General features: G+C 49.1%; 2 protein-coding genes across 5 annotated transcripts; one reads left to right on the top strand and one right to left on the bottom strand.

Moving 5' to 3' along the window:
• Window positions 1-114: 114 nt before the first annotated feature.
• LOC125991304 (tubulin alpha chain) lies at window positions 115-2983 on the top strand. Its single transcript, XM_049759129.1, has 4 exons — window positions 115-274; window positions 1157-1379; window positions 1500-1648; window positions 1743-2983. The coding sequence occupies exons 1-4, from the start codon at window positions 272-274 to the stop codon at window positions 2715-2717; spliced, it is 1350 nt and encodes a 449-aa protein (XP_049615086.1). The 5' UTR covers window positions 115-271; the 3' UTR covers window positions 2718-2983.
• Window positions 2767-14400, bottom strand: taok2b (TAO kinase 2b). 4 transcript variants are annotated; one of them, XM_049759096.2, is made up of 20 exons: window positions 13834-14400; window positions 13501-13641; window positions 13351-13422; window positions 13181-13282; window positions 13024-13069; window positions 12846-12942; window positions 12639-12752; window positions 12462-12553; window positions 12304-12397; window positions 12151-12232; window positions 11915-12082; window positions 11648-11854; window positions 11342-11577; window positions 11096-11273; window positions 10872-11000; window positions 10594-10797; window positions 10290-10529; window positions 6643-6855; window positions 6383-6565; window positions 2767-6270 (listed from the first exon to the last, which is right to left on the bottom strand). In XM_049759096.2, exons 2-20 carry the CDS (start codon window positions 13630-13632, stop codon window positions 5368-5370), a joined length of 3492 nt encoding a protein of 1163 aa, XP_049615053.1. In that variant the 5' UTR covers window positions 13633-13641; window positions 13834-14400; the 3' UTR covers window positions 2767-5367. The 4 variants fall into 4 exon arrangements, with proteins under 4 accessions (XP_049615053.1, XP_049615052.1, XP_049615051.1 ...); XM_049759095.2 differs by having other exon boundaries at window positions 11648-12082; XM_049759094.2 differs by lacking the exons at window positions 2767-6270; window positions 6383-6565; window positions 6643-6855 and having other exon boundaries at window positions 8218-10529; window positions 13834-14399.
• Window positions 14401-14814: the final 414 nt, after the last annotated feature.

The raw sequence follows: 14814 nt of genomic DNA, 5'->3' as shown, positions 1-14814 counted from the left end.
CTAGATAAGACTCGAACAGTCTATTAATCATTAAAGAAACGCCCAAGCTATAATTTAACTTAAGTCACACGAGGCCTTTATCGGGTTTACATGTTTACGAGGAACACGTGAATGCAGCAGGACCAACGGATCGCTCGCGAGAAATTCAAACGTTCAAACCTAGCCCCGCCCCTGGCTCAACTATAAGTACTGGTGCCTCTTTCCCTCCGCAGAGCACTGCAGTTAATTTCTTCAACAGACTACCTAACGTCAGCGAAGAAAAGCTTCAAACATGGTTAGTGAAACTCGAGGAACTAATAATAATGATGCTATTGCCAGTAATATTAAGAGGAATGTCAAAATGACAGGTGAGTGTCGCAGTAAAAAAAAAAAAAAAAGAAAGAAAACTAGCAACTTCGTCGTGTTTAATGTTATTTACAATACTGTTGATTTAAACTTATCACTGCGTGGTTCAAATGATAAAATCTGTCAATTCTGCGCAGTTCTTTAAAAATAAAAAATAGTGCGTCATTTCTGTCTGGCGAGTGAACGCCTAGGCCAAAAAACGCCTTCGTGGTTCAAAATGACTGGGAGAAAAGGGTTGTGATAACTTAACGATTACCCCTCTTGTTGTCTTTAAATATGTTTAATGCGTCTTTAGCGACTAATAAACTTGTTACGTATTTAAGCCTTCCTCTTACCAGGCGGTGAAGCCACAAGTTAATCTTCCGCCTCGTGCAAAGGGCGCCATCGGATGGCCGCATGTCCTTGAACGTAACAATGGAAGAGGAGGCAAAATTCAATTTATTACTTTGATACTTTAAGATCAGAACAAAAGTCAAAAGTGCAGCCCTCGGGTATTTAATATGTATCGGGTGAAATCAAACGACTTAAAAATTTAGTAACTGCTGACTCACTTGTGAGTCTTATATTTTAAAATCGGTCAGCGTGATCACGTGACTGGCCTGGCTCATCTGGATTGGTGGAATGGACTACCGGTTACATTGGATTGGATGAAACTTCCATGGATGACAGCAGCCTTTTTAATATACCAAAATTAAATACATTTAAAACAATATTTAATTATTCTACAAGAAACTTAAGGAAACTTGACAATATGTGACAAAGTTGTAAAATTTCAAAAATTTATTTTGACTCATCTACTCTTCCTTTACAGAGGGAATGTATTTCCATGCACGTTGGCCAGGCAGGCGTCCAGATGGGCAATGCCTGCTGGGAACTGTACTGCCTGGAGCACGGCATCCAGCCCGATGGCCAGATGCCCAGCGACAAAACCATTGGAGGCGGGGATGACTCCTTTAACACCTTTTTCAGCGAGACCGGTGCTGGCAAGCATGTCCCCAGAGCGGTCTTTGTAGATTTGGAGCCGACCGTCATCGGTATGAAGAACGTTTCACTCCACCTGACATGACACAGCAATATAATAATAATATGTCAGTGCTTGTGATAGCGTCAAGGGAGGCCTGTGATCTGAAATCAATTTTCCTTGCGGTCTGCAGATGAAATCCGCTCTGGGACGTACCGCCAGCTCTTTCATCCTGAGCAGTTGATCACTGGGAAGGAGGACGCGGCCAACAACTACGCTCGCGGTCACTACACTGTCGGAAAAGAGATCATCGACCTGGTCCTTGATAGAACTCGCAAACTGGTAAGAATTTCTGGTGGAAACAATTTTGGCCAAACAATATTTGATTAAAAAAAAAAAAAACATTTCTTATTTTCATCTTCCTCCTTTCCCCCAGGCTGATCAGTGCACAGGCCTACAAGGGTTTCTCATCTTCCACTCCTTCGGCGGCGGAACGGGCTCAGGCTTCACCTCCCTGCTGATGGAGCGCCTGTCGGTGGACTACGGCAAGAAGTCCAAGCTGGAGTTTGCCGTGTACCCCGCCCCCCAGGTGTCAACGGCGGTGGTGGAGCCCTACAACTCCATCCTGACCACCCACACTACACTGGAGCACTCAGACTGCGCCTTCATGGTGGACAACGAGGCCATCTACGACATCTGCCGCCGGAACCTGGACATCGAGCGGCCCACCTACACCAACCTCAACCGGTTGATCGGGCAGATCGTGTCATCCATCACCGCCTCGCTGCGCTTCGACGGCGCCCTCAACGTGGACCTGACCGAGTTCCAGACCAACCTGGTGCCCTACCCGCGCATCCACTTCCCCCTGGTCACCTATGCGCCCGTCATCTCTGCCGAGAAGGCCTACCACGAGCAGCTGACGGTGGCCGACATCACCAACGCCTGCTTCGAGCCGGCCAACCAGATGGTCAAGTGCGACCCCCGCCACGGCAAGTACATGGCCTGCTGCCTGCTGTACCGGGGTGACGTGGTGCCCAAGGACGTCAACTCTGCCATCAGCAACATCAAAACCAAGCGCTCCATCCAGTTTGTGGACTGGTGCCCCACCGGCTTCAAGGTTGGCATCAACTACCAGCCTCCCACCGTGGTTCCCGGCGGAGACCTGGCCAAGGTGCAGCGGGCCGTCTGCATGCTGAGCAACACCACCGCCATCGCCGAGGCCTGGGCCCGGCTCGACCACAAGTTCGACCTGATGTACGCCAAGCGCGCCTTCGTACACTGGTATGTGGGCGAGGGCATGGAGGAGGGAGAGTTCTCCGAGGCCAGGGAAGACATGGCCGCCCTGGAAAAAGATTACGAGGAGGTGGGCACCGACAGCCTGGCGGACGACGAGGAAGGCGAAGAGTATTAGCGCACCCACGTTCAACAGCGCACTCACATTCAACATGTTTCCTTATATGTGTTTTGGCCTGCTGCACACACGGCTACCAATCTTTTCGAAGATTTGTGAAATACCAGGCCGTCGTCTGTATTCTGTTCTGTCTTTTGTTCCATGACTGAAAAAGCACATGACCTTATATGGGATAATTGTGTTCATATCAATTTATTAACTTAGTCTAAAGCACCCCATTTTGTTTCCAACACTCGGAATACTTGATTAAAATGTTCAAAACAATACCTTGCACGTCTCGCCGCTTCCTTCTGCTTCTGCAGAGATTCACACTTGACAAGATGTCCACGCCGGACACAACCCAGCATGTTGACAGCTTTTGTTTCAATGAGGAGTCTTAACGCATGCATGCACTGAGATTCTGGTGTCAAAACAAACAACGGCGGCGGTTAGGTTTTCTTTTCCGATTCAGTTCGTTTAGACCTCCAGGGAAGGTTGGGGAAAGGACCTTTTGGGCCTCAGCAGCGTCACTGCCGCCAGCTCAGAAGCGACCTGGCCGGCGGCTCGGTCGAGGCCCGGGCCTGACCATGTTCTCATTTTCATTGTCCTCCTGTGCTTTCTGTGTGTAGTCCTGAATCGAAGTGTAAAAAAAAAAAAAAAAAAACACTTGAAAATGAAAAACTGTAAACAGCCTTTACATTCCAGTGGCCAATTGTAAAAAAAAAAAAATTGGAGGTCAGAGTTCACATGAGTCCACTTTCCTCTTCTGTATGTGATGTACGACTCACTAAAAAATTAGGGATCATCTGTTTTGGAGTGAAATTTCAAGATGAACACAGAATGTTAGCTTTAAAGGTTAATCTTTTGACCTTACCAATCAAAGCAATCAGTTTCAAAGAGTGTCATCAGCAGATTGCAACAGAGAGACTGTGGTGCATTTAATGTCATCCTGAAATTTCACATACAGCAAAATCGGCCGGTGGCTGATTGAACGGAGCACCGCTAATATAAAACAGATAGAAATTCAAATTTTTTTATCATTCAGACAAACCTGAGGCCATTGGCAGTTTTTGTACGCTTGTCAAAAAGCCATCACTGTTACAAAGCACTGGCGGAGTTTTGAAGTGTGATCAACTTTTTACCTGTACCGATTCGAGGATGCTCAGAAGATTAAATTATCAATGCCGATGGCCTCACGCTTGTCCGGATGACTCCTGAAATGAAATAGAAAACGCATGAATGTATATTCAACAGGTTGCTGTCGTGTCTTTTGATTATTATCATTCAAAAAGTGTCATCATGACTTCACTGGTCTACACACATACATAAATCATTAACAATTATCAATAACCCCCTATTAATAATCATTAATACCTCACACACGAACCCGACAGTATATATATGATTTTTTTTTTTTTTTTTTACAGCTTTTTAACCGCAGGTTGAAATAGTGCGATGATACGACGACAGCTACAATCAATCAGGATTGCCTACGGTCATATTGACAACTCTAGAAAATGCATTTTGGAATCATTTGCTCTGAAATCTCGGAATTCAACACTGATTTGAATACAATACCGTATATCAAAATTACTCGTCGGCATCTGCGCCACTCTATAAAACCGGCTTATAATATTCCACATAAATATGTACAATATAGATTGAAAAAATGTGGCGCGGTGAAACGGTTACATTACTTTTCAAATATGTTTTGGTGACGCTTACGAATGTCTTTTGCACATCGAGCTCATGCATTGAAGTGACGTCTGTTAAGATACTCTATACGTCATGGATGCCTGAATGATTAATATCTTCCTTCTTTGTTACATTGCTTTTCTCTCTTTACAAACATTCACTTGTGGTCATCAAAGACACATTTTGATGACATGACATCCCTAAAGGCATTGGTGACGTTCCAAGCGACATTTTTCTTTTTAAACCCTACACAAAAAAATGAATAAAATATTGTTTTTTTTTAAATTAGCCTCAAGTCGACTCATTTTAGCCACTCTTTTGTTTTCTTCTTGGTTAAATTAACAGTGCTTATATATCTGGACACTACATACAAGTACAGTGTGTACACCAAAAACAACAACAAAGTGCCTCATGTTCTTCCCCAGCTGTCTTCTCAGTTCCTCCATTCCGACACAGAACATCATAGAAGACGCAGCTGCTCAATCTGCAGCTCTGATAAGGAAGAGAGAGAGACAAAAAGTCCTAAAAAGTATTTTTAAAAAAAGAAAGACTATATTACTTGTGTTACATTCCTCTCTCCTCTCTCCCACCCTGAGTGGATAAAGGGAGCAGGATGCAGCTCAAAATGGGGCCTGGCTTTGTCTCACGTGTCCACCGATGTCCTCGTGGCCTAAGGCAGGCAAACTGAGATTAGAATGAAGCTACTGTTCAAAATGGTGCCTTTAGTTACTCATAATTAAAATAACAGTTCTTAAATACAATCAAATTAATTTAGGTAGTGATTCTTTCGTGTACCACTAGAGGGAGCCTGCGTACTACTAGCGGTACTCGTGTCACATTCAGAATCACCGATTTTTGGGGTCTCCAATTGTTTAGTGATTAACAGTATTCTCTAGTATAAGTGGGGAAAGTTGGGGAGAAATAACATCTCTCGGAAAAGTGCTCCTGAAGCCAAAAGGTTTTGAAAACTCCGAGATTAGGAGTAGGAGAGGTGCGAGCCGTTGGAGATGTGCGAGGTGACCGAGGTGCTCCGACTCAGGACGGCGTCAGGCCCGGCGGCCGCCCCGGGTCCCCCGCCGGACGCCGTCCTCCTCAGAGGCTGGGGGCTGTTTCTCAGCGCCATCAGACTGGGGGCGGCGCGAATACCTCCGTAGACCGCCCCCTGCGAGGACGAGGAGGAAGACGAGGAGGAGGAGGGGCCGGAGATGGACGGAGGGGCCGGGGGTGGCGGAGGTAGCATGGCGAGGGACTGAGAGGAGGAGCGCGAGGGCAGGTGATGGGAAAAGGGCAAGGGGAGAGGATGGACCAGATCTCCGCCGGGTCCCCGCGCTCCGGGCCAGTCCCTCTCCTTCTCCCGTTCCCGGTCGTGATCCCGCTCCCGTTCGCGGTACAACTGCGGTGTGCTCTGGTGGTGGTAGTGCTGGGGGAGATGGTGGCGTTGGTGGTGGGAGGAAGACGAGGAGGACGACGAAGAGGAGGAATGGGGCGAGTGGTGCGGCTCCCTCCCCCCGTCCCTCCCCATCGCCAGCGCCATTGCCAAGTGCGAGGAGGAGGAGGAGTCGCTCCGTCGCTCCCCTCGCTCTCCTCGCTCTCCTCCGCCGCTGCTGTTGTGGCTGCGTCGTGACGGTTGCGGCATGGCTGCGGCCATGGGGTGCACCCCGTGGCTCCAGTGGCTGGTGGAGCGGGGGGCCGGGGGCGGGGCGTTAGGGTAACCCTGTTTGGAGTAGGCGTCGCCCGGGTGGCCCGTGAGGGTCATGCCGGTGAAGCCCAGACGTAAACTCTCAGAGTCAAAGGACTCAATTTCACTAGCCTGACGTTCCAGGAGAGTGCGGATGCGCTCGGAACGCTCGTTCTGAAGGGACAACATCTCCTCCTCGATCTGAGGGAAGAAAATGATGGGAGCCGTGAGTGATGCAAGACATAGTAAAAGTGGCATGCACTATAAAATACTGGCACGGGCGAAAAGTGACATCATGCTGAGAAGTTCTGACCCTCTGCTCCAGCAGCGCCCGTCGGATGGAGACCCTCTGCTCCAGGTCTTTGACCTCCCTCTCATGCTGGGTGTCTGTATGGATCTTGATCTTGCTCTGGTAGGCGTTGAGCAGCTCCAGTTCCTGCTGCAGTTGCATACGCAGCACCTTGTACTCGGCCTCCTGCGTCTCGTCCAATCGCAGCTACAAAGAAGATAAAAAAAAAGGGGAGGGGGAGTTATTTATGAAGGATATAAAAGGAATATGCTTTCTTTACTCACAGCCTGCGTGGACAACATATCATTGATGGAGTGGTCGTACTGCTCGGCCAGGATGGCCAGCTTCCGGGTCTGTTCATCCTTCAGGCGCTTCAGCACGGCCTTGTGGTCCGATTTGGGGGTGTTCTCCAGAAGGTGGTTCCGCAGGGCTTTGTACTGGCGGGTTTGGATCTTGCACGTGTCCTGGAACTGCCGCTTGATCTGCAGCTCTTTGGACTGCAGGATGGAGAGAGAGAGGGGTGGGGGGGAAGGGTGGAGAGATCCAGGTCTAGCATGCATCATTGAACATGGGGATCTGGGAATTATCAATTTATATTATAACAATTTTCCAATCAACCATTTACATAAAACTAAAAATGTTGATATGTAAGCGTGTTTAATTTATTCGTTTTTACTTGAACTTTTCTTTTTTTTAAATATTTTTTTTATATTAATTCTCAAATGTTTTAAAACTCAAACAAGAAAAAAAGTGACCGTGATGACAAAAAGGCTGGTGTTAGGGAGAAAGAACACAAATGACAACAAAGGAAACTGAAATCATAAAAACAAACAAGACAATGAGTTAAATAAAGCAGAATTTATTTTACTGTAAAGAAAAATAGGACAGCTTTTTTTTAAGCATGTGAGCAACACAGCCAAATGTGAATTAAAAAAAAAAAAGGCTGCCAAAAATCACACTCCTGCTCTTGAAAGAAATACTGCTTCAATTTGGTATAAAACTCGAGGTGATGCGCTAACAACACAATACGAACATGTAAACGTACACAAAGGAACAGGGGACAACTCAACACACAAATGGAAATCAATGGCAAATAACTTAACAAATTAAATATGACGTGAAATGTTTCAAAGGAAAAAAAAACAAAAGCAAAGCTCAAACTGTTTCCCCTGAGGGAGTTTTGCTTTTTTTTTTTTTTTTAATAACTTCTTCATCACATACAGCTGAGATGTGCTCGGCAATATGCATGACGCATTTGAGCTTATTTTGAAATGTACCCTGTTGCAAAAAATTTTTACGCCTTCCCACGCCTAGTTACGGTTCTGAATTTATGATTTTTGCCTATTTAGAATTTTTGGTTAAGAAAAAAAAAAAAAGCCAATAGCATTACTTTGGTCTATCTGGTAGCATTTTTGGACTGTTGTCGCCATCTTGTGGCATCTATAGGTAATTACAATATACTACAGCCCTTTTAAAAATCCTGTTAAGTGAAAATAAATACTTTTTTTTTTTTTTTTCCTTTTTGGTCCAACCTAATAAACGTTTTCTAGTCCTCTTTGGAGAAAAAAACAACAACCATCACTTCAGATTACATCTAACTTCACATTCAGGAAACGATTGTCTATATGGCTTCATATAATAATAACACATCAAATATTATACTTCAAATATCCACTATTCATTTCAGTCTTCCCGTAAATTGTTTTTTTAAAGCATTTGTGCAAATATGTATTTCAAAGGCACTCAACGGCTCTACGTGGCTAAATCAAAACTCAAAGTTTACATGGTAAAACCTAACAAGATTATCGCATAAACAGCAATAAAAATTGAAATTGGACTCAAATAGTAGCTGATATCTGTTTCTTTTTTTTTTTTTTCTTCTCGTCGCACACTAGATTTGGTCGTGACATTTATTGCACGCTCTAACAGACTCTAGTGTTTGGTCTCGGGCGAAATGTTGTCCGCACTTAACTCCGTCATATTCGTTCCAAGTATAAAGTAAGAACACCAAAATGAAATAGAAACAAAATTGCACAGACATGATCAAAAAAAAAAAAAAAAAACTTCCAATTGTCTTACAAATGAAGAACAAAACATGAGTGTAAGGAACTTTTACAAAAAGCAAAATAATGAAACGTTAAAGCCCGATTTTGGGAGTATGCCTGCGTGAACTATAACACATGCGAGTGCCCACGTGCACCTTTTCTCTCTGCTCTCATCTCCACGGCCGAACCTTCCCCCTGACAAACCTCCCCGAGGACGTTCTCCGCAGAGCGCACTCCCACCGAGTGTCGTCGCGGAGTATCCTCTCCCTCTCCGCTCTACGCCGCCTCTCCATCTCGCGCCTCACTCTTTCCCTCAGCCTGGCTTCCCTCACCTCGCGGGGCAGAAGTCGGGGCAGCCTGCTGGGCCGCCTCGTCTTCAAAAGCCCAGCTCGTCTCAACAGGCGATCGATGGCGACCGGAAGCTTCTGGATTAGTTTACCGGCGAGATTGAGCACGAGCGAATTGGTCAGGTCGGCGAGGACCCCGAGCGGGCGCCGGGCAAACTGCTTCACCCAGCGGGTGGCCTGCGCCAGATAGGAAGGCCGCCTGCGGCGAGCTTGCTGATTTAAAGGGAGGCTCTTGAGGGGGACGGGGATTTTGGAGCGCCGCACCCCCCAGTTGCGCCCCGCTTTGGGGAACATCTCGTACAGGCTGCGCTCGGCCACGCCGCCGAGAAGCGACTGGCAGACGGCGAAGAGCGGGCGCGGCAGGCGGAAAAGCACACGCATGCACAGCCGGTTGACTTTGCGGGGGCCGCGCTGGAGGAAGCGGCGGGCCGGCCGCACCACCAGCACCACCAGCAGGTAGAGCGAGAGGAAGAGAGAGGGCGAGCTCAGGAAGGAGGCCGAGACTAAAATCATGGGCACGTAGTACATCCCCAAGCTGAAGGAGAGCCCCAAACTCATGAGGCCGCTGGCCCACAGGCTGAGCGACAGATAGGAGGAGAAGGAAAGCGAAAAGAAGGAGCGCAGGAGGAGGTAAGAGAAGAAATGGGCCAGGAGGGCCAGCTCGGCAGACAGGATGAGCGACCCGAGCGAGGGCGGAGGAGGCGAGCGGCGTAGAGACAAGAGGAAAACGCACAGGAGGAGCAAGGTGAGGCCGCAGGGCCGGGCGGCAGCCCAAAGCGACAGCAGGAGACACAGCGAGTGAGAGAAGAGCCACGGGAAGGACGAGGGCGGAGGAGGAGGAGGAGGGAGGGGGACATTGGCGGCGGGCTCCAGCTCCTCGGGGACCTCCGGGAAGTAGAACTCGGACAGGTCGTCCAGCTCCTGCTCGCGGGTGCGTCTCATTTCCAGAGACAACGAGTTAATGAGTTGCTCAGAGGGGCAGCCGTCGGCCACGCCTCTGCCTTCCTCCTCCTCATCCTCCTCCTCTTCTTCTTCCTCGTCCCCCCACTGCTGCCCTTGCACCTCCCTGGCATCTTCCCAGCTCTGGCACTCATCGGAACCTCTGCGCGTTGGCCTGGCGTCACGCTCGGGGTCAGCGTAATGGGTGGGAAGGTCACCCTCTCTAAATTGTGCCGGCTTCTCGTGGTCATCAAAAACAACTTCCTCCCCCTCTCTAAATTGGGCGCCATTTTGCTGCTGAAGCCCTTCCACCTCCCTCAACTCTTCCCAGCCTTCTCTTGCCTGAATCGCATCATCGTGTAAACATTCGCTGCCCTCTTCTAACGTCTCTTTGGTCACGTGTCGTTTTTCTAACTCCCCACCGTGGTTCTCTGTGGTCTGACTCGCTTCAACTTGCCAGCACTCGCTTCTCTTTGGCTCCACGTCATCGTGGTGTACAGATTTGGTGCCTTGCTCATCTTCCTCTAGCTTTTCTATCTGTGTCTCCTCTGCCAAGGTGGCACCGGGGCCATCTGAGATCTGGCTCTGGTTGTCACTCACTTTGAGGCTCTTGGGCTGCTGTCGGACCTCCACGGCGTGCTTCTGACGCAGCTCTTGCTCACGCCGCTTGTTGTACTCCATCTGGTTGGTGAGCTCCGTCTGGTGCTGGGTGCGGATCAGCTCGGCCCGGGTACGCTGGACCAGACTCAGCTGGCGGAACTCCAACTCCTGCGTGGACTCGTGGTGGCGCAGCAGCATGGCGCACTCCAGGTCCTTCAGCGTCTGCTTCTTGTTCAGCTCCTGGTGGACAACGGCAAAGGCGATCACCGATGGAAATTGTCTTCGTGATCACTCTCCAGATTACCTCTCGGAGGAGATCCTGCTCCAGGTTGTGGCGTGCCAGCAGCATCTTCCTCTTGTACTGGCGACTCTGGAGCTCATAATACTGCCTCTGCCTCCTCAGCAGTCCCGACTCCTCCTCCGCCTGGAGCTGCTGCAGACACTCCTTCTGGTGCACCAGCCACTCCTGCTTCTCCCGCTTCGGCGTCGACTGGTTCTCATTCAGCTCCTGGAGTGACGAATCCATTTTAACGTGCTGAAACCCGATAGAAGTATAAAAGCTGCCGCTGACACGGGCCGCACCTCTTTGAGTTGCTCTTTGCGTTGTCGATACTGTCGTTTCTGCGACTCCAGCAGACTGGTCAACTCTTTCTTTTGCTGGCCGAGTATGTGTTGCTGGAACTTCTTCTCCTCAGTCATGACCGCTTTAGTCTGTGGAGCAAATACAAAAAAAAAAAAGTCTCGCTCTCATCCTCTCACTTCGGGAGCATTTCTCAAGAATACCATCGTCGAATACAACAAGTCACCTCCTTGTCCATGATAGCCGAGTGCTTCTTGCACAACTTTTCACCCTCCATAGAGAAGCTGTTCCTCTGGTTCTCCAGTTCCTTGTCCAGCCTCAGCTGGTGTTCATCCATCTCTGCTTTGAGCTTGTTTTCAAGACCCATCAACTGTTTCTGGTGCTGCCGCCGCATACGTTTGTACCTGCAAGGAGCTGTATTCTAATTTTGCTCATTGGCTTTCGGTGCTGTTTTCGCATATCGCCGCTTTACCCGGACATCTGCTCTCGAAGGGCCGACCCCTGCTCGTGTTCTTGGATCTGGCGGGTGACGAGCGAGGCGGTCCGGATGGTGGCGAAATGGTCACGGCCTCGTCGGCGCCTCCCCCCTCCTCCTCCTCCTCCTCCTCCTGCTCCTCCGCCTCCTGCCCCACCTCCACCGGCGGAAGAGGCATCTCGCTGCAAGTCCACCTCCGGCTGGTAGGGGTCGTCGTAGATGTTGTCGTGGCTCTGCGGAAAACGACAATAGCGGACGGGGTGAGTTTAGCTGCGAGCCTCCAAAGTGTATGTTTGGACTGACCAGGGGCTTGTGCAGGACGGAGCTGTTAGAGGTGACGGTGTGCTCGCCCTCCTGCATCATGGCTATCTCGCCGCTGTCGTCCGAGCCGTCCGCCAGGCTGTTGACCGAACTGCTTTGGGAGCTGGCGCTGATGGACATGGACGGGAGCGAGTGGGAGCTTTCCATGCTGTTGACTGTGCCGGTGCGCAGCATGTACTGCTCCACGTCCTGAAAAGGGTCGATGATGACGTTTGGCCGTGTCAATTGTGTCAATTTTTTTTCCCCTACCTCTTCTTCATCAGCCCCTTCTGGCGCCGGCCCATTGTGTGCCTCGTGGAAAAGGATTTTCTTCATCTTCCTGTACTGAAGGTTGTCCAGCTCGCGGACAGCGTCCTTGGTGCGCGCGATGAGGTCCATCACGCTGGTCATGGGACGCTCTCTGCATAGGAAATGGTGCTGGAAGGGAGAAACGCGTTGAACAAAATGGAGGGCTTACGATAAATGAGCTTTGTGACGACGTTCACCTTGAGCAGCACGTCGGAGGTAGGTCTGTCCTGGGCAATCTTCTGCAAGCACGAGTCCACAAAATTGCGGAAATAATCGGACCTAAAAGACAAAGCTGGTGTTTGAAGGAGCCAATAAAAATATTTGGAGACACACACACACACGATACTTACCAGTGACTGGACTGCAACACGGGGCTTTCATTCTGTGCGATGTGGTATAAGGCACTCATAGCATTCATGTTGAACAGAGGAGGCTTCCTTTCGGCTAGACGAGGACAAAGTGGGACAGTGAGATGAGGACATCAAGGCAAACAATAAATCTATCTTACCCAGCTCAATGCAGGTGATGCCAAGTGACCACACATCCACCTTTCCGTCGTACTGACCCTCATCCATGGCCAGGATCACCTCGGGTGCCATCCTGCACGGAGGAGACGAGACAAATATTGAACCGTTTTTCCCCTCGACAGATCACGAGAGGCCGCGCGTGATATGAAAACTCCTACCAGTAAGGTGTTCCTACAAAAGAGTTGGCCGGGGCGACGATGGAGGCGGAGCCAAAGTCGCCCAGTTTGACCTGACCAGGCTCTGTGAGCAAAATGTTTCCCGCTTTCACATCCCTGAGAGAAAATGACAGCTCAGCATAATGATGACAAAGGTCGCACTAAAACGTGAGCAAATTAAATCGACTGCAGATTGACAAAACGGCGCACCGATGAATCATGTTGTGCGAGTGAAGATAGACCAGACCCTGCAGGGCACCGTGGGTAATGGCGGCTATTTCCACTTCCTGGAGGGGCTTCTTGTGGACTAAATGAAGAGATGTCACAAGATGTCAAGCTTTGAGTACGCCGACGAGGAATCGTGAGCAACGGGTTCCTCCCCTCTTACCTTCCAGAAGGTCGGAAGCCGAGCCCAAGCAGTACTCCATCACCAGCTGGCAGAAAGAGAGAGAGGCGTCAATGTGAGCCAACGATGCTATTTTTGGCTCATCCAGAGCGTTTCCAGCGAGACACGTAAAACAATTTCAAAAAACCAGCGGGCTTACCCATGCCGTGTGCTCCCTCAAGTAGCAGCCGTGGTACTCGACCGTGTTGGGGTGTCGCAATTTCTGGAGGAACTTGACTTCCTTGATGATATCCTGCCATTTCTAAAACACAAGTGCCGATTGAGCCGGCATGACATACGCTTGCATGCGTTGGTGAGCGCCACTGTTACCTCATTGGACTGTTTGCCGCTGTAGGACATCTTCTTGATGGCCACCACTTCATTGGTGCGGATGTCGTGGGCCTAATAGTCAAACAGACGATGAATGGCAAAAAAAATGGTGAGGGGAAGAAAAAAAGATTACACTGAAACACAACTCACAAAGTACACAGCTCCAAAACTCCCATGTCCAATCTCCCGCAGGTCGGTGAAGAGCTTCTCAGGATCCTCCCTGCAGAAGAGCTCAGCCACCTCCGGGTCCTTCAGGCTCCCGGCCCGCACACTCGAAGGCATGACCAGCGCCTGGGTGGTCAGGATTTACACAGTTTATAAAAATCCAAAATGCTACATTAACTAGCAAATTACTGATGCTCATCGAGGGGCATGAGATGATCAGACATCAATTAAACACTTTAAGTTCAATGTTGCTGCAACACGTCAGAACACACGATGACTCAAAAGGTTTTAATTTAATTATTGCAATGCTTTTCTTACCGTGGCTTTTGATATCCACTGTAGCTAGCAAAAGCTAGCTACCTGGCCTGGATGGAAAAATGTAGGTCTCACTCCCCCTTTATGGTCCCCCCCCACCCACCCACCCCCAGTGCGCCTACTCAGCGCGAGCAAACTGCATTTTGCCTGCAGACACCGATACTCAAACTTGTCGCCATCCTGACACTGCCGGGGAAAATCGGACAGAATATTGCCGGCGACATGAATGAAAGCGGCTCATCGAGTGCGCTGGTGACAGCTAGCGGGCTGGTTGTCAAGCTAACGGAGCTAGCGGCGACAAGAGCGGCCGCTATCACAATCGCACGCTAATTAGCGGTGTCGGTAGTTAGCGATTCTAGCGACATTAGGAGCCAATTGGAAAGTCCGCATCGTGGAATGATGTCATAAATCCCCGCGGGGTTGCTCCATGTTCCACTGGGTGCTGTCACGGGGTTTAATGGCTTTCTTCCGCTGTTCGCCTTCTCCCCATTTTGCTCGACATTGGTTTTTGTTCAGTACACCGTGATGGCGGAGGAGCGGGTGGGAGAGGAAAAGAAAGCGGAAGTTGTCTTCTTCGCCGTAAGCAGCCTGAGCCGTGTTAGGGGAAACACTGCCCTCGTGTGGCTCAACTATGAATAGCAATACAATGGGCCCTTATGTTTGCGGTTTGGCACTCATGTAGGAATTGAAATAAACGTGACAGAATCATAAAATATTTATTTTTTATTTGGGGAAAAAATATTGAATTAATATATAGATTATTATGGGGTGAGCCAACCCCTATTTTAGGGTTAAAACGCTTATTGGCATCAAATCACCTCTTATTCAACTACGGATATCTTTATTTTCCACCGCCCATGAGACCTGGAACGACCTCTCGGATGTCCAAGTGTGTTTGGTCTAAGTGGGGACTAAAAAAAAAAAATCGCAAACTCATTGCATAGCCCAGTGGATTATGTCGTTTATGCAACAGATTATTCTCTT

The sequence above is a fragment of the Syngnathus scovelli genome, chromosome 21 (assembly GCF_024217435.2).
Source record: "Syngnathus scovelli strain Florida chromosome 21, RoL_Ssco_1.2, whole genome shotgun sequence".
Lineage (NCBI taxonomy): Eukaryota > Metazoa > Chordata > Actinopteri > Syngnathiformes > Syngnathidae > Syngnathus > Syngnathus scovelli.
The sequence above is the reverse complement of the archived record's forward strand: the minus strand, read 5'-3'. Positions and strand labels throughout refer to the sequence as shown.